Genomic DNA, 20,245 nt, shown 5'->3' on the forward strand with positions numbered 1-20,245 from the left:
AAGGAGGAAATTCAAGTCCTTCATTAGGGACAGATATACTTAAGGTGGGGTCCTTGCTCTAGCTGCCTTAGGAATGGGATCCAGACAAGTCCACAAGAAACCTTGCAGATTCTGTTTTGTGCTCTGGAGCCCTGGGCTTCCTGGCAAAAAGAGTCACCATCCTTTGTTTCCATGCATTCAGGTAGCCAAACCATATGTGGGGGCCATCATAGGACTAAGTAGTTTTCTCAGTAAGGTCCAGCCCTTGAGATATCCATCCCAACCATCTGAAGAAACAACCAGATGATCTCAACCTCCAGTCAGGTTCACAGACATCACAGAGCAGAGGCAAACTGTCATCACTGTCTTAGTTTGGGTTTTCATTGCTGTAAAGAGACACCATGACCCTGGCAACTCTTATAAAGAAAATGTTTAATTGGGGAGGCTGGCTTACAGTTTCAGAGTTTCAGTCCATTATCATCATGATGAGGAGCATGGCGGTGTTCAGGTAGCACATGGTGCTGAAGCTGAGAGTGCTACATCTTGCAAGTAACAGGAAGTCAACTGACTATCGCACTGAGGGAAGCTTAAGCAAAAGACCTCAAGGCCCAACCCCACAGTGACACACTTCCTCCCATAAGGCCACACCTCCTAATAGTGACACTCCCTTTGGGGGCCATTTTTTTTTTTCAAACCACCACACCAACCCATCTCTAAGTCTCTGGGCCATGTGACCTATGAACATAGGAAAGATGTAGCTGCTAGAATGCTGGTTATCAACAGACAACTACAACACCAGCCTCTTACAGTCCAAGCTCTACAACATTGAGCTCATTTTACAGCCACCTCTGGGGCGAAGATTCATCTATCGTGCCCATTTTTGAGATGAGAACATGAGTCTTCAGCAGTTCTACAACAGCTTCCAAGTAATATAATCAAGATCCAGACACAGCTCACATACCATGCATCAGTTACCCAGAATTAAGAGAAGGTTTCAAATAATCAGATGTTGTACTCAGTTCCAACAATTCCATTTGCATGTATTTTATGCGCTGATAACACTCATCTCTGAAAATAAAGTCATTTGTCTGAGATATATATATATATATATATATATAATATATATATATATATATATATATATATACACCCCTGTGAGCTGGCCATGATACAAGGCTAAGCTGATTGGCTAATTCACATCAAGCTGCACCTGTGACAATGGATCAGCATATCTAGTCTTTCAGAGAAAGGTCAGAATTTTTATTAGTGAGGTTTTCAGTGCCTTGCCTGGAATATTTGAACAGCCATAGTAATTCAGACCTGTGAGCGCTTGAGGCTGAGGGGTGGGGTGTTCTGTGGGCTGTTCCATCCTGGCAAGGGAAATGCTGACGACAGAGCTTCACAAATTCACTTATAGGTGCTCTGAGAAAATACTGAAAATAGACACTGAAGAAATCTGGCTGTGATCAGGGGTACCAGATGTTCCCCCCAGACACTTGGATTACGTGGGCTGCAGGCACCGGGCCCAGTTCAACTCTTTTCCCAGCCAAAGGGGGCCTCCCCAGCCCAGACATGGTGAAAGGAACTGGGGCATCCTCAAGGAGGCTTCTGAAACCTGGGTAGAGAGGACAGTTTCCACAACCTCCAGGCCCCATGTCTACATCAGCTGCAGATCACTGCACAGCACATTTGTTCCAGCGAAGTCTTCCAGGCCCAGATGGTATGAAGGCGGGTTCTGAGTCCTGCACATGAGCACTGAGAGTTCCCAGAAGTCATATTCAGATCTCCAAATGTCCCACAAAGCCTCATAGCTGCCAAGCAAGTCTGGCCGAATGTCTGAAGGCACCGGGTGTTCCAGTCTTGACGGATTTGCCTTATGGGATCCAGAGAGGTACAACAAGGACACTTTCTGTAAATGGCTTCCTTCCTCCGCCTCTCTTGGTCTGGGCTCCCTCAAAAGCAGGCTCTGAAACTAGACTACAGTATAGGTCTGGGGGCTGTGGGGGGACGATCTCAGGGAAGATGAGAAAGGGAGTATAAACGTGATACAGAAAGAGAAGGAAGCCAGTTACCACCACAGGCAGCTAGGACACTGGGTCCCTCAGATGTCCTCTACCTGCAGGGGAAGGGAGTTGGATGGGGTGGAGCAAGGATTTGCCAAACTGATAAAGACAGGTTCTGGAGTGTAAATTTCCTAGAACTTGTGATCTGCCATGCCTTCAAACAGAGGATGCCAGTGACCAGAGAGAACCCATAAGCAAAAGGCTGAATCTATTTGAATTTGAGTTGTAGACACAAGTGCAGGAGATGTGGAAAGGCACTTAGGAGATGTTACAGCATCCATACACATGCATCTTACATCTTGGCTTCTAGCAACCTGCACCTCATTGAACCTGATACAAAAACATTCAACACAGGAAGTTGAGACAAAGATGCAGCATATCCTGAAGCTCATTTCCTCTGTGAAGAGGAGGCTCCAGCTTCTAAGCCACTGCTAGCAGGTTCTCCCTGACTCAACACCACTCTATTCTCCCAGCTCAGTACAGTGGGGTTGGGAATAGGACCAGCCCTTCGTCATCCTCAGCTGGCTGTAGGTGAGATATGAGGCCATTTCCAACCAGTCTTGTGATATAGGGAGGTCTAGAAACATTCAGAGTCACATGAAAATAGAAAAGCTTAGTACCCCATAAAACTACCACAGCACAGTACTACCCAATGATATTCAAGCCTTAACCACTTCCTAACACAACCATATTGAGAGCTTAGTGTTCATTTTGAGCAACATCTCCTTGGAAGTGGTCTGCATATATGCTGAAATGTGAAAGAGATGCTAAAATAACACGCCCTAACCATCTGCTTTACTCCTCAAAATTGTTGTTCAATGTACTTTTGTCTGGCTGTCAGGTATTTCATAACCCCATGCTTTTGCTGCCATGAGTGTGTGTGTGTGTGTGTGTGTGTGTGTGTGTGTGTGTGTGTGTGTGTGTGTTTGGGAAACTTAAACTATTGCTGGGGCATCAGGAGGTAAATACTTTAGAAAATTACAAAGAATCCCTTTCTAAATATACTGCAAGACTTCAAGACGGAATCTATGTGGCAGATTTGGCTTGAGAGGTGCATCCTCAGGAGGAAGTTATTTGGTAAGTCAGGAAAGAGGGGTGGGTGTGAGAACCCCTCCCCACCAAGCTTTTCTCCTTACACACATGGGCTGTGTCTGCACGGGAGCTTCCAGGAACGTCATCTTTAAATTCACAGCTTGTCGTCTATCATAATTGAAAATATGGTGGCGCATAAGAAATGATGTTGACTTTGGAATCAGAATGTCAACCAGGTCTTTTCATTTCAAAAATACATACATCCCTTGGTGCCTGAAGTTACTGTTAGGCTGAAATTTTTATATACTCAACTCCAAGTCAAATATTACAGAACTACCAAATGTCACCAAGCCACTTAGTGAGAGAATGTACTATTCCCCCATTAAATCAAACCATTCGATTGCATTTTCATCTCCAAGTTGCTGAATCTCTCTTTGGCAATACAGTCTCTTCCTTAGCAACACTTCAGCCTTATAGGGAAGGAGAAAGAAGCTTTAATCTCAGCACTTTGGAGGTTGAGGTAGGCAGTTCTCTATGAGTGGCAGGCTAGCTGAGGCTACAGAGTGAGACCCAGTCTCAAAAAAACAAACAAACAAACAAACAAAAGTGTGTGTTTATGGGGTGGGTCAGGGGGCAGAGATAAACCCTACCTAGGGATTTAAAAGCAGAACAAAATCAAAATTCCCCTTCCTCTACACTATCAATGAAAGCACAAAAAAGAATCTTTGTACCAACAGGACAATGTCTCATCTCTAGAATATCAGTGTTGACCATATGTTCAGCCTGTTGTTTGAGTATACCATTTCTTAGTTTTTGCCCTACCACACTGTTGAGCTCCTCTTTCCCAGTAGACGGCAACCACCTACAATGTATTGCAGTCAGGTTCACACATTCTAATTGACTTTTGGTTACAGACTTAATCCAGATCATTTTAATCTTCTATCTGACCCAAAGAGGTCACCTACTCCAAAGGTGTGAGGCAAACCATGGCACCAGCACCACTTAACACCTCTGTGTGTCAAGGACAGATGGAGAGAAGCAGGAGTCTCTACAGTGAACCAGGCAAAGAAATGTTCTCTGTATCATTGATCTAAATGATGCTCTAGTGCATGCTTGATGGGCTCCACTACCAAGGATGACTTAGAGGCAGCTAACCCACTGAAGACTGACAACTATGGCATGAACAACCCATGCACATCTGCATCAGCTACCCTACTGAAAGTTTCCAAATTTCCCAGTCAATCTTCACCTGTTATATACATTTGGGGAAGGGATAAGCCTCATAAAGATATCCCAGAGGCTCCTGAACCTTTGAGCATCCTGAGCACTGTGAACTTTATGTGTTTCCCCTCTCTTTCCATGAGGGAATGTTCGTAGACTTTGTCTCATAAGGGACTTAAGTGAGTGACCACAGCTGCTCTGATTCCACACAGCATGAGTCTGGACCATGCTGGAGGAGGAAGCTAGGCAACAACTGTTAAAGTCAACTTGTTTCACTTGGCCACCAGCTGGTAGAATTTTCCTCTTTCCCACTGACAGTCCCCAGAAAGGATATATTTACCAAAACTATGTGTATTTTAAGGCAATCACAACTTGTGAGTATATATGAAATCCATCTTTGATATCTGGGGGTGGGGCTGGGAGTGAGGCTGAGACCTGGGCACCTGGGCCTGATCATCTCCACCTGAACTATACTGTTCTGTTTTTGACAGCAGCCACAGCAGAGCAGGTCAGCTAAATGCTCTTTGTGTAGCTTTAACAGATCCTGAGTCTTCTGTCCTAAGAACTGACGCTAGCATGTGTCTTGTCTTGTTCAGAGTGTTACCAGAAACATTTTATCAGTTGTAAAAATCACCTTACTGCCTTCCTATTTATGATGTCATTATGTATGGATACTAGATATCTGGATGTGTTGGTGGCTATTGAATTCATAGTGACTCACATCACATCACTGTAAAATTCACAGCAAACATCTGCTTTATTTCTTCCTTTAGCACAGGTAGGCCAAAGCATTTGCACATTGAAATACATATTACTACACATTATTTCCCTTTAACTCCTGTCATTTCAGCTTGTAGTAGAATATTATTTTAAGGTGTGTTACTTTTGTTTATGTTGCGTTTGTTTAACTCTGTGAAGCTGTGTTACTGTGCCTGTCTAAAACACCTGATGGTCTAATAAAGAACTGAACGGCCAATAACAAGGCAGGAGAAAGGATAGGCAGGGCTGGCAGGCAGAGAGTATAAATAGAAGGAGAAATGTGGGAGGAGGAGAGCTAGCGAGCAACTGGGGGAGGAGGAGGAGGATTCTAGGGGCCAGCTACACACACAGCAAGTAAGAGCAAGATTTACAGAAGAGAACTGGAAAAGCCCAGAAGAAAAGAGGTAGACAGGATAAGTTAAGTGAAGAAAAGATGGCTAGAAACTAAGCCATATAAGTCTCTGTGTTTACTTGGTTGGGTCTGAGCGGCTGTGGGACTGGCGGGTGACAAAGATTTGTCCTGACTCTGGGCAAGGCAGGAAAACTGTAGCAACAAATGGCGCCCAACGAGAGGGCAAGAGTTTCCACCTAAAACCTGAGAAAAGATTCTAAAACGGAGCTAAAAACAGCTTCCTAATTGTCTCTCTCAAATGAGCAGCAGCTGCCGGTTTGAGTTCCTGGCGGGTTCCTGGCGTGTGCGCTTGACCTGCAGTATGGCGGGAATGAGGCCTTTGCAAGTGGCACATTAAGCTGCGTGGTGGATTTAGCCTTTGCTAGTACAAAACAAAAAAGAGGTTTCTGGGCTACACACTGCTTGGATAAAAGCATAGACCCAGGATGGCTCCCAGAGCTGGCGGAAAAGGTACCGCCGCCATGTTGGGAAGCTGAAGTGGGCTGAGTCAGCAGCCACAGCGCCGTTTCAGGCTTAAAAGGCTGCAGTTTTAGCCGGGCGGTGGTGGCGCACGCCTTTAATCCCAGCACTCGGGAGGCAGAGCCAGGCGGATCTCTGTGGGTTCAAGGCCAGCCTGGGCTACCAAGTGAGTTCCAGGAAAGGTGCAAAGCTATACAGAGAAACCCTGTCTCGAAAAACCAAAAAAAAAAAAAAAAAAAAAAAAAAAAAAGGCTGCAGTTTAAAGCAATAGGCTCAAGGTAATATAAAAAATAAGCCACATAGAGATAGCTACCACACAGAGAATCTGGATTATGTTCTCTTTGATATTTGTAACTGAAGAAAAACATTTGATTGCAAAAGCTGTTGAGTTATGCCAAAATGTATATTTTAAAGGTACCTTAACTTCAAAATTTGGATGTAAGGATATGTTGCTTTGGAAAGGAGGCTCTGCTTTTGTCTCCACAGAAAGCCAGAGGCTATGGATTTGTTCCAGATTAAGATACATCAGGTTTGACCAGCCAAGACCCCCTGAAAGGTCTCCGATGACACCCATGGCCCAGATGATCCAACATCCAGAATCGTTTCAAGGCAACTGGCTCAGACGATACGGTCTCACGGACTACTCCATGATCCTAAAATTTTCTTTGTGTCCCCATAAGATACAGCGCCCCCCTCCAGCAGGAAGTAGTAAGAGAAGCTACGCCCAAATTCCCAAATATACCAAGCTGACTTTGGAGATGTGTAAAAGTTAAAACCTTCCTTTTAAAAAAAAAGAAAGGGGAAGTGCTGTGGGACGGTCTGTATGTCAAATTGCTCTGATTGGTCAATAAATAAAACACTGGTTGGCCAGTGGCCAGGCAGGAAGTAGGTGGACAAGGAGAGAGGAGAATTCTGGGAAGCGGAAGGCTGAGGCAGAGAGAGACACTGCAGCCGCCGCCATGACCACCAGCATGTGAAGACGCCGGTAAGCCACCAGCCACGTGGCAAGGTATAGATTTATGGAAATGAATTAATTTAAGCTATAAGAACAGTTAGCAAGAACCATGCCACGACCATACAGTTTGTAAGCAATATAAGTCTCTGTGTTTACTTGGTTGGGTCTGAGCGGCTGTGGGACTGGCGGGTGACAAAGATTTGTCCTGACTCTGGGCAAGGCAGGAAAACTGTAGCAACAAAGCCAAGCTAAGGATGGGCATTCATAAGTAAGAATAAGCCTCCATGTGTGATTTCTTTGGGAGCTGGGTGGTGGGCCCCCAAAAAGAGTAAAAAACAACATCAGCTTAGGCATGATATTGACTTGTTGAATTGTGTATTTTTTTTAAGTGTCTGTAAATTTCATTTCAGGATAATGGTGTCACTACAAAAATATGTGTGGTTAAAAAAAAAGACTCTTGGTTCTAAGATCCTTTCTGCTTGCTTCCTGCTATACACTCTAAAATTAGTAAAGTCTGCTCCATCAGTACTCCACAGCCTTGATATCACCGGAGCAATGCTATTTCCATGTTCCCAGAGAAGGCTGTGGAAAGAGAAGTGTCCTGGATGGGCCTAGACCTAACCCACATGGGAATAGTAGGATTAACTAGAGAACAATTCTAACATCTAGGAGAAAGGGAATTTCATGAGCAAAATTATGGCTACCAGGAATCTACCCTCCATGACAAGCCACATATCATAGCCCACACCCTAGATACTGTCCTCTAGAAGAAATCCCTCCTAATGCCAGCCTCAGAAGTTCTGGGCTTTGATTTAATTGAGAAAAGTAGTATTTCCCTGTGCATAAAGTCATGCATTAATGCTCAGACTTGAACTAGCATTTCCTCAGATCCCAAAGTAAATATTCTGGCTTCAGAGAGATTCCCATTTGTGCATTTCTATGGACTACATACACAACCTGGAAAGCTCAGTCAGAAATCAAAACCTCCCTCTGCTCTCTGATGCCCAAGCCACGGGCTTAGAAATTCACAGGCCTCATTGCAAGTGGCCATCCCCCTTTAATTGATAACAAAGCTTTTCCAATTAAGAACCTCATCCTTGCTTCTATGTACACGTGCATCCGATATTACAAATTGCAAATCGTTTCTAACGATCTGTTTGGAAAGCAGGCGCACTTTATCCACTTAGGATTTGTACAGTCAGGGGATTAATAGAATGCTGATGGGAACAAGGAGGATTCAGGGGGCGACATGGGAGAACATCAGATCTGCAGCGGTAGATAGTTACAACTCAATTCTCACCAGTGCGTGACAGGCAATGCTCTTTGGTAGTATATGCTGTTCTGTACTACAAAGAACAAGGCGGGGCTCGGGATGACATGAATTCACCGGCAGTTAATTTACAGAAGACACTTAAGTTCACAAACCGAATGACAGATGCTGAGGACCAGGGTTCTACAGGCTGCTGTGTGGAGGAGGAAGTGCTGAGAGCTCCACAGAAGCCAAGCCCTGTGCTTCAAAGTTTCCAGAAACTGCCTTGGTCCAGAAAAGGATGGTGTCTGTACCCTCCCATGGGCACAGAAACTTCTAAGACAAGATTTTCTTCTATCGGGACACAGCTCTGAAAAGATACTTAAGATCCACCACAATTGGCATTCAGCTTGGGCAAGAGCCTTGTTCCTAAGGACAGCCAGCCAGCCACTGCCAACCTATTTTAGGTAATAGAAGATGTGTCCCAAAGACCCTGGGATGGGTCCTAAGATTTGGGCATAGAAGCTGCTATTACTTGAGTGTGAGTGTTTTTTATTATTATTATTATTAAAAGATTTTTCTATTCATTTTACATACCAGCCACAGATTCCTCTCTCCTCCCTCCTCCTGCTCCCCAGCCTTCCCTCCCAACCCACCCCCTATTCCCACCTCCTCCAAGGCAAGGTCTCCCATGGGGAGTCAACAGAGCCTAGTACTTTCAGTTGAGGCAAGTCCGAGTGTGGTTTAAACACAACAGACACCTGTCTGCCTCAAATGTCCACCTACACCATCCCAGATAGTCTGCCATGCAGCTACAGCATTACCATGTAAAATGCACACCCCCAAAGACAGCAAGATGGAACGGTTATCATGTGCCATTACCAATTGTCAAGGTCAGAGATGTTTGCTTCCTGATGAGATGAAGTAGAGCATGATGATGCCAATGTCTGGTAGACTTGGGTCCAGAGTGTGGCAACTCCAAATTTCCCATTAGGAGGCCTTGTAACTGAAAGTGTGAGCCAAGTGACATGGTGTGAAGACAATACTCATAGCAAACCCCCGTCTTGTGTAAGACTGACTTGTGTTCAGTGAACATGCCACATATTCAGAAAATGTCTTTATTCACATTGTCCAGTTGACTGAGAAAACACATCATAAAGCTATCATGATGATAATTCTAGTCATTACTGGTGGTGTGTTAGGGAGGGGCTTCCAGGAAGCAGCCCTTGGTGCCACCAAGGATGAAATGAGATTCTGAAGTGTTTGGTGCAGGCAGATATGTTGCAGGATAGGGAAGGTGGGAATGGAGAAATATTGAACGTTGAGGCAATAATTGTGCAGCCTATGGCACACTTCAGGGACAAAATGGTGAGACTTGGGACTCCTAAGAGGGAATTTCCAGGAAAAGCTACACCTTCATAGAAAGATTATGGGTCCCTCTCTGGCTCTCATTACCCTCATAAGGAGAATTATCCCAGGGGAGCTGCAATTAAACTTCTGGAAGACAAGAGTAGAGTTGAGGCAGGGGACTGTTCAAAGGGGGAAAGGATAGAAATGTAATTAAAAATAAACTTTGTTCACTGCTTCTAATTAAAAGGAGGGTACACTGAAATGTCCTAAATCTAAGTCTAAAATTAGTAATCAAGACATGGCCATCCCAACATTGCTGCTGAGGCTGCAATAAAGCATAAATAATTGGTTTCCCTTTTGAAAAACAATATGAACAATAAAAAGGAAGCCAGGCAGATGCACCAAGCCTTAGTTGTAGCATTCTTTCGCTTTGATTATGAATGATCTTAGCCTCCTTTTCTGTTCTAAATGAGAACCCACATTGCCACAAGCAAAAAATACCAAAAAGGAAACATAAATAAAACTCTGAAAATGCCATGTACTGCAAATGCAGCATTTGCCCCTTTTCTAGCAGCCTGCGAGCTTCCTGAGAAGTTGCTTGGCTTTCAGCTCTTGGCTCCAAAACCTAATTTACCATCTCTCCCAGATGGTGGCATAGAGGGGAGAAGCCAGGGGGCAATCTGAAGTCGGGAGAGATGAAGTGAGACCCTGGGACCGACCATGTGGGCTTCATCTGTCCATGCATGTTGTCTGAAAGGACCAAAATCAGTGGATTTTCTAACTTTAGATGCATGGAAGAAGAATCCTCCACAATCCAAAATTGTTCCCTCTCCCCTTAACTTCATGTCTAGTCATGAGTGATCTATCCTTTTATGTTAGCCATTCTTTTAGGTTTAGCACCATTGTTACAAGGCAGGCCATTAAATGAGACTTACTGCATTCCAAAGGGGCAAGACTTGTGGACTACAGTCTGAACCCATCCCTAAGAAAGTGCTGTTTAGGTCTGATAACCTGAAGGTACAAACAAAGTTGGAGAAGTGAACTGTCACCAAACCCATATGCACTCAAGCTGGGTAAATGCTTGGTCCCCCCTCCATGAATATTCAAAAGCTTCTAAACAAAATGCTCCATTCCCTTACTTTCTCCATCAGCATATCTGTCTTCAGGAGCCTCTATGACAGAAAGACTTCCAAACACCATGAACCCCATGGAAGATGGGATAATCCTAATGGCAAGCTATAGCTTGAGACCCAGCTTTCTCTCCCCCAGGAAATCTCTCCCTAGGACAGCCTGAAAGAGAAACCTGGAACATGAAGGTTAAGCCTCCATCAGCTCCTTCTTCTTCATGGATCTCTCAATGTCTTGATCAATAGTCCATCCTCTGAATCCAGATGGCCAAGTACAGGGAATGACAGAGAATTAGTAGCCTGCCAAAAGAAGACGACCCTCTGGGTGTTCACCCAAAGCTATCTACCTGCATCCATTTGAACAGAACCTGTCCCTGGCCAAACCTAGAGTTGATGGGGTATACCTTACTCAATAAACCAAAAGTTTCTTTGCAACATTTGGCCTGGGAACGAGGCAGAAGTGTCTCTGGCTTCAGATATAGGGTGCTAAGTGGTTCCTGGCAGTGGGAGTGAGAAATCGTGAATATCTACCCATGTTCTCAAGCTCTGTAAGTCCAGAGAAACTGCTGTCCAAAGGAATCATAAATAACACATCCTAAGGCTGGGACTTCAATATTTTTGAAGGGTTTCCTTTCTACTCCTTTCCAACTTTGATATATGTACTTACTTATCAAGGGTCTCGGGAGGGTTAATTGAATTAATATATGTAAAGTGCTTTAAGTTTGAGGAGAATGCACAATATAAATGGAAGTGTCACTAAAAAGGTTAATCTAATTTACATCCAACACTTTCAGTTCATGGTGTTAATGAACTATATCCTTTTAGAGAGTGATTAATTTATAGAAATGTGATTATTTTTCCTAATGCTATATATGGGTCAGCTTCTCCTATTACTATATCTAATTTTATAGGAAAACTCAACGTTTTATAAATGAAGATAATAAATCAAATGCTCCTGTAATGGTTATAGTTCATTAATTACAAGGAGACATACATTAGATTAACATTTATCTGTTTTAATTAATTTGCTGCAATGCAGTTATCCATGAAAACTGGAAAATGTACACATCAGCTTGACATTAACAGTTTTGCTGGTGTTTGGCTGAAAATTCTGGGCTTGGCACTGCTGGATTCAGTGAATAGCCATGGGGACCATAACCAGTAGTGCACATGCATCAAAGAGCTGGGGAGGGACTCCTCACTAAATTCAAACTTCAGAAAATATAATTAACTGACTCTATAAGACAAGATGAATGTAGAATGAGCTAAGGCTTTGTTTGGGGGTTTGGAGTCCCAAGGTCTCAAAACAAATTTCTTAAACATGATCACTTTATTTTCTTAGCTACTTTATCCCTTCAAAGGACATGCAGAACTGTCTACCTGGATACCTGAAACTTTTGAGGGACAAAATGTAGGCACCATGGACTCCCTCCTGCCTACAGAAAACCAGATGCCCAGAGGATCTGAGCCCAGAGACCCTCCTAGCTCATCCATGAATCCAGAGCACAAGAATTGAAAACAAGGGCCTTTCCCTAACACCACATGATGATTTTCTAATCAGACTTGAGTGAAGGCTGCATATTTATTTAACCACATAATAAAACAGACATCGTTGTGGCAAGAGAGTGGCAGAAGACACAAAAATGATGTGCTTTTATTTTAAATCGACAATTTTCACATGACAATTCAATGCAATGTCTCCAAAGAAATAAGTCAAATTTTTAGCTGATGAAACACTCTCAGACTTGATGAGAACAGTGTCTGCAGACTCCAAGTGCAATTTAAAGCTTCATCTTCAAGGTCGGACTCCTTTACACATCTTAGTGTGTGCTTAATGCCCTGATCCACCTGCAGGGTTGGGTATTTTAAACCCCTACAAAGCAGAGGCTGTAAGTTGGTAGAACAATGACCAGGCCAAATTCAGGAAGTGGCCTGAGTTCATGGGTTGACTCTTAGAGGACTTCCAAGTGCTATGAGAGGCACACTCTTGAACACAGAGCTTAGCAACAGTTTTAAAGGGGTGATCCCCTTTAGGGATTCGAAGTCTTCTATGGAAACAGGAAGATGGTATGCACTTGAAGGGAAAAAAGAAAAAAAGGAGCAGGTGAATCATGGGAGAACAAAGCCCCACCAGAGAGTAGATGATCAGGAGAAGCAGGGCAGTACAGTGAAGCACTGTTTGCATCAGAAACTCTGGGCACTTTAAAGAGAAGCCCAGGTCCTTCCGAAGGGCAGTTGCACCCTTGGTAAAAAGTGGTCCAGTAACTAGCTAGCTGCCTTCTCTTCTTGAGGTGAGATACACAATGCTGGGAGGGCTTTGGGGAAAGGAGACAAGCAAGCTCACTCCAAATCAAGAAGTGGGCTAAGAGTGAAGCTTCCACTAAACCAGAATCCTGAAGCAGCAATTTCGAAGGATTCTCAGAAAGAAAGGCAGTATCTTTGGATCCCCTGGAGCCTCTCTGACCTCCCTCAGGACTCCCCTCAAGGTCATATTAAATCACTCAGCTAAGTGAGGGTACCTAAGCAGGGCATCCGTGTTGACCATACTGTTCTGGGTTGCGAATTTCAGTTCTGCCATATCTGTGAGACCCTGAACAAGTTCTATTCCTTCTCGGATCTTCTGAGCTTCTGATTCATGCTACTAGGGTTTCTACTAGGGTCAAATTGTGACAATTGCTTTAAGGTAGTGTCTAGAAGGTGGCATGCTTTCAATAAATCTGCACTACTCTATCAGTTCCAGAGACTGTATGCAGGCTGTGGAGTCAGTGCTGATTTTGTCAGTCCATCAATCAAGGACATTCTCATTACTTTGCATTTGCCTGTCCTGTCCCCACCCCTACCCATTTACCCAGTCCCTACTCACCCATCAAGACCCCTTTCATTTTCTCCACAAAGCTTCCACTTCTCCTAACCTTGGCAATTCCCTCCCTTCTTACCCGACCATGGGGGCTCCATGCATAATCTACCTCTTATTTCAGAGCTTGCTTTATTGTCTTGATTCACCTCAGATCAGAAGATGGAGGCCAGACACCATGCTTGCTGATCAGGCTAAATAACAGAGGCCATGGTACGTCAGGGTGATTCTAAATCCCGTCACAGGCTTTTTTCTGCCTTCTGTCCACTCTGGCCTCCTGGCTGTGTCTTCCCCACAGTTCCATCCTCTCTTCTACACAGTGCCAGTGTGGCTTCAGTCCAGTGACTTCCAAGCCCTCCCCATGGTCCTTCTTCAAACCTAATTTTCCGATGGAATGATTTCCACAGGGTCCCATTAGCACTGAGCTAAGCAGTGAAGAAGAAAACAATAGCAAGTCTCAGGCTGTCTTTTGGTCATCCTAGTTTGGGTCCCCCTCATCCATAAATACAAATCCTCTCAAATGCTCTGAATGTCACCGATGAAAGGGAACACTTACCTGCTGTCTAGGACAGCAAGCTGGGAGGCAAGTAGCAGCCCGGTAGATGATCTGTTTTTACAACCCAAAGCACACCACATGAGCTCCTCCTCCAGGGACCAGAACCTCCCACTTCTCTGGTGCTTGTGCATGGAGACAGACTTGCTTATTTACGTGCCTACAACACGCTGCCAAGCCTTACTCTCAGCCGGCTCTGCATTAAGTTTCAGGCTGTCCGTTAGGGATGAAAAGTGGTTTCAAAGGCACTCACAGAGCAGGGAAAGAAGCAGGTGGTTTCACAACTTACACCAAATGTGTGTATGTGCATGTGTGTTTGTATATGTGGTATTTGCTCATATGTATTTCCTCATACAAAGAGAAACTGCAAGACCGAGAGACAGAGAGAATCAAGTTTGAGCTTATTGGACAAAGCTATTCGATTTCAAAGAAGTCAGAAAAGGAAAGCTTCGGGTCTTAGACCCTATGTCCCAGGTTTTTAGAGGATTGACAGTCAGAGTTATTGGTTTCTGGGTTTTTTGTTGTTGTTTTGTTTTAGTGTCGTTTACATCACAATCTCAGATAGAAGCTTTCTGAATACTATTCTGACAACACCTTGCAAAAGAGGTCTCTGTATCCCCACTTTATAGATAAAGAAACCAAGGCTCAAGGGATACCTAATATCATCTAATGACAGAGTAATAGTGCCAAGATTCAAGTTTCTCTGGCAACTAAACTCAAATTATACTTTACAGGATGGGAGAAAAATCTAAAATGTCTGTGTCAAAAAAAAAAAAAAAAAGGCTACCAGCCAGGATTGCATGCAGATGCATACACTAAGCCAGACACTGTTGGCTGCTCATCTCACAACTCAAGGTCAACCCAAGCAAGACAGCAGAGCCCTGGGGGTCCACAGATCAGCCTGGAATCAGACAAGGAAACACAGGCATGCCTGAGGCAGAGGCAGACTTTCTGGGAGAGAGGGCAGCCCAGGAAGGTTCCTAGAGAACATGCCCACATCTGACCATGTTTGGGTAATAATGAGAATCAAGCTGAGGAAGACCTTCTAACCATAAGACCAGAGGTAACTCGGAATAACTGCAGGTCAGCGTATACTCTAATTCAATGCTGAGAAATGTTTGAGCCCTTGTGTTGAGACACAAGTAACTCTATGAAATCCCAAGAGCCATCACCACAGGAATCCACATCACCCTTCAGGACGGGTACTGCAATGTATACCATTGTGCAGTATTCAGAGGTGGTTTTGAGTCTGTGGATGAAAGGATGAGGCTGCTTCCTTGAGCCAGAACACTGGTTTCCACGGATAAAAGCAAGTTCTGATTCCCCACCTCATACACAGGCCCGCTTACATGCTCACTAGGTGAAACTGTAGTACCGATGGTCTATACTCAAGGACTGTACTGACTGACTTCTCTGCCAGGAGTCTGGCAACTAGAAAGAACGTATACTGAGCCCTTGAGGTTGGGAGACTACTGGCATTTTATTACATAACCCTTCAGGTGTCCGTCTGGAGTTCATGTCTCTCTCTTGGAAAAGTTGTGCCTTTCTCTAGTATAGTTTCCGATATCTATAACCTGGTCTTTTCAAGGAATCCGAGAAGGGTTTGTTTTTTGTTTTTGTTTTGTTTTTTAACCTATCCTAGGCATAGGGGGTTAAGAAGCAGGTTCTGACTGCCCAGTCACTGTATTATTTCTGACACTGGAACATGGTTGCACTCAAGGCTCAACATTCCATGAAAAACCCCAACAGTTGTCAGCTTCTGGGTCCCTCCTCTGCAGCAAGAAGCAAGGAACAGGAAGGCAGAACACATCGCTATACAGACACACGGTCTCACAGGGACCCATGGCCAAGAGAGCACTGGCAAACAGCTGTCCAGAGGGTGTGTAGTACAGCTCAGAGGGTGTGCACAACCCAGCTAGGAAGTTTCATGCATGCTTTCAGTTTGTCTTTTTTCTACCTGTGCACTCAAAGTGCATGGAGAAAGCAAGCTATCTCCCTGTCCAGTCTCTCTCACAGGCCCTCCTGGGTCTTCTCTTTTTTGATGATGGGAATAGAAATGATAGGAACCTTAAAAACAGCAATGTCAGAGGCAGGATGCATTATACAAAAAACAAACAAACAAACAAACAAACAAAAACCCAACACAGTTTAATTGTCCCTCCCAAATATTCCTCAGGGATTATATGATTTAGAAATGTAAACTTCAAGTGCATTGAAATAAAAAATGTCTGCCCTATAAGTATCAACTAAACTGTTAAAATAAATGTGTCCGCTGTGACCAAATATTACTTGTCACAAAATAAATAAATAATAAATAGCAAATGGTGCTCTTTGCATCCCCCTAGTGGTTGGAAGAGGAACAACAAGGAGAATTCAGAGAGCGACTCCCATTCTCAGGACCAAACAACTTTTACAGCAGAATGACAAATGGCTTGGCTGTAACCATGAAATGGATATGTTCTAAGTGAAAATGAAGAATCTTAGCTATTATATATATAATACCTTTATATATAATATATATAACATATAATATATATCTTAGTTATTATACATAATATTATATTTAATAACGAAGATACATACATAAAACTAAGATATATAATGTATTCTATATTCACATAATCTAGATCAGTGGAATCCTGCATTGTTGATTTACTTTCTTTCCCTAGCCTCTGATTTCCCATTCTCACCAAACAACTCAGCAATGTTCTCTTCCCAAATTACTTCTTCCCCAGCCTTTACTTACTGTGAGCTCCCTCTTTGTACACAGTGCTTATAAATACGCCACTTACTCTGCAACAAGTGATAGATAACATTGGAAGAAAGAAATCGGCCTGCCTACCAACGTGTCTGTACTAGAAGGAGAGCAAACCATTTGGACATTCGTTGTTTTTATTATTATTACTATTATTATTTCACCAGAACAACAGCATTGGTCCCTTCATACAAACACCTTTACCATAACACTTTTTAAAAGCCATTTTCGTGATGGTCTTTTCTCTGTCTTTTCAAAGAAGAAAGTCCTTGTTAAGGAATGGGGAGGGGGTGAATGTTAAAAGAACACTTGTGTATAAAACTTTTTCATATTAGGTTACCAAAAATTAATGAATTAAAAAGAATAGAAATACCTCCCGTTTCAAATTTATCACTTGCAAATGACAGGCAGGGCAGTTCTCAAAGCCCAGACAAGGTGAATGGTCTGCTTCCCCAACTCCCCAGTCTCCAGAGAGATCCAGTCTGCTGTGCGCTCCTCCCCTGCCCTGCTAGCAAACCTCTAAATCGGGCTCTCTCTATTTGTGAGTCTTTTTCCAACAAGGACAAACCCGGTGCCTTCAAAATATCGCCAGGCAGGATTACAAGGACTACATATCCCTCACCTTCTCCTGGCAGAAATCAAACACACGCCCTCCTCATCAACAGCGCAAAGAATCAACAAGTTACCAGTTAAGCCGAGCGCTCGCCATCCTGAAATGAGCCAGAGCCTCGCCTGAGACCACCACCATCCACCCCAACCCTGCTCCTTAGATGCCTCCCAACCTCCCGCTGCCGCGTGACCTTCTGTTCCAGACCCGACCTCCAGACGCCAGCTCTCCAGCCTGCTCTCCTCCCAGCGCTCCCAGGCAGCTGTCAAAGTCTGGGGCTCGCCAGCTTCTAGGCTCCCCCTGATAGCGCCAGCGTTCATGAGAATCTTGGAGGGTCGGAGAGGTCAAGATCAATTAAAAAAAAACCAGAGAGGAGCTCCGCGCTCGGAGACTCGGACCTCTGGAGAAAAAGCAGAGTGTGAGCTGAGCGGCAGTAGGGACCATCACATCCCGCGCTTCTTCCGGACTCTGCCCATCATGAGGGTGTGCGTTCCCAGAGGAGCCAGAGCCCGCGCTGCGGAGCCTGCGGAGCGCCCGGGTGCAGGCAAGGCTTTTAGAAGCCTGCAAGTTCCCAAGCCATCCCCAAGCTGGAGTCCAGCTTGGCTCGCTCCTCTGAAGACGCCTCTGGTTCTTGCCCCAGAACAGGAGCAGACAGACACCTGCCTCTCCCACCCCTCGCCCCCGTAGAGCACCCATACCCCGCCCCGCTCCAAGCATCCCTGAGCCGAGCCCGCGATGATCCCACCCCAGCACACAGAGCCCCCAAAGTTCTCGGCACTCCGTAGACCTCGCCTTCTCCTTGGCGCCAGGACCCCGCCCAGAGATTGGGCAGGAAAACCTCTTGGGTCCCCAGCTAAAGGGCGCTGACTTCGGGGACTGTGCGCGCAGAAGCCGAAGCAGCCACAAGAAAGGGTCTGTGATGCCCGCGGAAGTCCGCTGTCTGTACCCTCGAGCCCGCCCAGCCTGCCTCCCTCCTGGAGAGGAAGAAACTTCCCCAGCACCCACCTTTCGCCGCGAGGAGGCGGCGCCGCCGGCTGTCCCCGCCGTCGCCACTGCCGCCGCCGCTCCCCACGCCCAGCGCCAGCAGGAGCGGCACCAAGCACAGCCTCCCCGGCAGCATCCTCGCCGCCCGAGCCGCCACCGAGCTGCCGCCGCCGCCGCCGCCGCCGCCGCCTACCGCCCGCACCGGCCTCTCCTGCCGGTGTCCGCCGGTGCCCGCCGCGGGCCGCCTTGCTGTCGCTGCTGGGTGCGCTACTGTCGCCGCCGCCGCCGCCCTCACCCCCGGCCTCCGGTGCCCTCAGCCGCGCCGCTCGCTCGCTCGCTCGCCGGCAACAGCAGCACTCACTGGCGCGGACCCGGAGCGGCTCCGGCGCTCACCCCGGGACGGCCCGTGACGTCACGGAGGGAGGGAGGTGGCTCGTGCATATTCATGAGACGCGGACATTGGCGCGGGGTTGCGAGCTCCCCCGCCTCGCAGCTCCGGCCCCCAACTTTCCACAGCCATCCCCAATGCCGCGCACTCGCGTGATCCCCTCTGTCAGGCGCTGGCTCCCTAGAGGGAGGCTCCAGGGAGCCTTAGGGCCTGGCGTGCCCCCCCTGCGGCTCTCCAAACTGCCGCTTCGAGGTACCCTGAGCTCCTCCACAAAGTGGTCCTCCTCCCGGCCTGAGGATCTTCTGTAGAGATGCAGGCGACCCTATCCTGATGCGCCCTTTGAACCGACATCCCCGCGGAGGGGACAGGATGCTGTCTCTGCGGGCCCAGCCTTTGGCTCAGGTCTAGGGATGGACGCTCTAATGCCGCCTGGTCTGGGGAGGGCGCCAGGCGCTCGCTAGAGCTGCAAAGCGCTAGTGCCTCTAGGAGGTGTAGGGCAGAGATCGCCTAGGACCTGCGTGGCTATGCCTGGGCTCTGCGCCATCTCAGCCAGTGCTTGAGTCTGGGACTAGCTAAGTCAGAAAAGCAACCTTCAGTCTGCAGTGGGAACCACATTCAAACTACCCTCCCCACCCCCCGCAGAAGTTGCCACCTTTACATTGCCACTGCCTCCCTCATTAAGAGTATGTCATTGGACGACATGCCTTCTAAGATCTCAGGCCAGGGAACACCATCACCCCGGAGGTGGGGTTCATACTGTTCTCCACACCCTCAACCACACTCAGGCTTCCAAAGGACCAAGACCTTTCCCAGCAAAATCAACTAATGGCTCAGAATAAAACACTGGCTGTATTTCCACAGAGGTGCAATTTTCTCACAATTCAAGGGTCATATGTAGTTGAGAAATGAGGTAAATAGAAAAACGCAGAAACAAACAAAGTTATTCCTTCGTTCATCATTCATTCAAGACATTTCCTGAGCACTAAGCAGAGTGAATACTGGGTTGGGCAGTGAAGGACATGTCCCTCTCTGAGAAGCCAATGAAGGGGGTGGAAGCAGTTAGAGTCCATGTGTTATGGTCCTGCACATTCTTTATGTTGCTCGATGTGAGCCTATACAAATAAATCAATTAGCCAAATGTGTCTATTGAAACAGTGACTAAACAGCATCTCATAATTAATAAGTGTGCTTTAGAGTACACAACCAAGCCATAAAATGCATTAAGAGCCTTCTGCTGCCCAGCCTCCTTGTGCGGTCCTGGCTGCACACCTGGGGCCCTGTGGTGCTGAAAGCTAACGCTTCAACATTTGAGACAACAAGAGGTGCTTGTGAACAGCTGCAAACACTGAGCTGCGGGGAGCTCAGAGCACGGGATGCTCTTCATCTGAAGGCCCCCTTTAGTCCACAAAGCAACACCTGGGGTTTTTGTTTCTGTTTTTGTTTTTTCTCATTTCCTATAGGAGGAAATGGGGGCTTAGGAAAGTTAGGTCGCTCCCTT

At 45.9% G+C, this 20,245-nt stretch overlaps 1 protein-coding gene across 1 annotated transcript in view; it reads right to left on the bottom strand.

The window, feature by feature from the left end:
* Clstn2 (calsyntenin 2) overlaps positions 1-18,574 on the bottom strand; it is a 611,344-nt gene extending 592,770 nt beyond the window's left edge. The window contains exon 1 of the mRNA XM_028866060.1: positions 18,381-18,574. Within this exon, the coding sequence (XP_028721893.1) occupies positions 18,381-18,495 (115 nt within the window). The 5' untranslated portion in view covers positions 18,496-18,574. The remainder of the gene's footprint in view (positions 1-18,380) is intronic.
* Positions 18,575-20,245: the final 1,671 nt, after the last annotated feature.

This window comes from Peromyscus leucopus, chromosome 7 (assembly GCF_004664715.2).
Source record: "Peromyscus leucopus breed LL Stock chromosome 7, UCI_PerLeu_2.1, whole genome shotgun sequence".
Classification (NCBI taxonomy): domain Eukaryota; kingdom Metazoa; phylum Chordata; class Mammalia; order Rodentia; family Cricetidae; genus Peromyscus; species Peromyscus leucopus.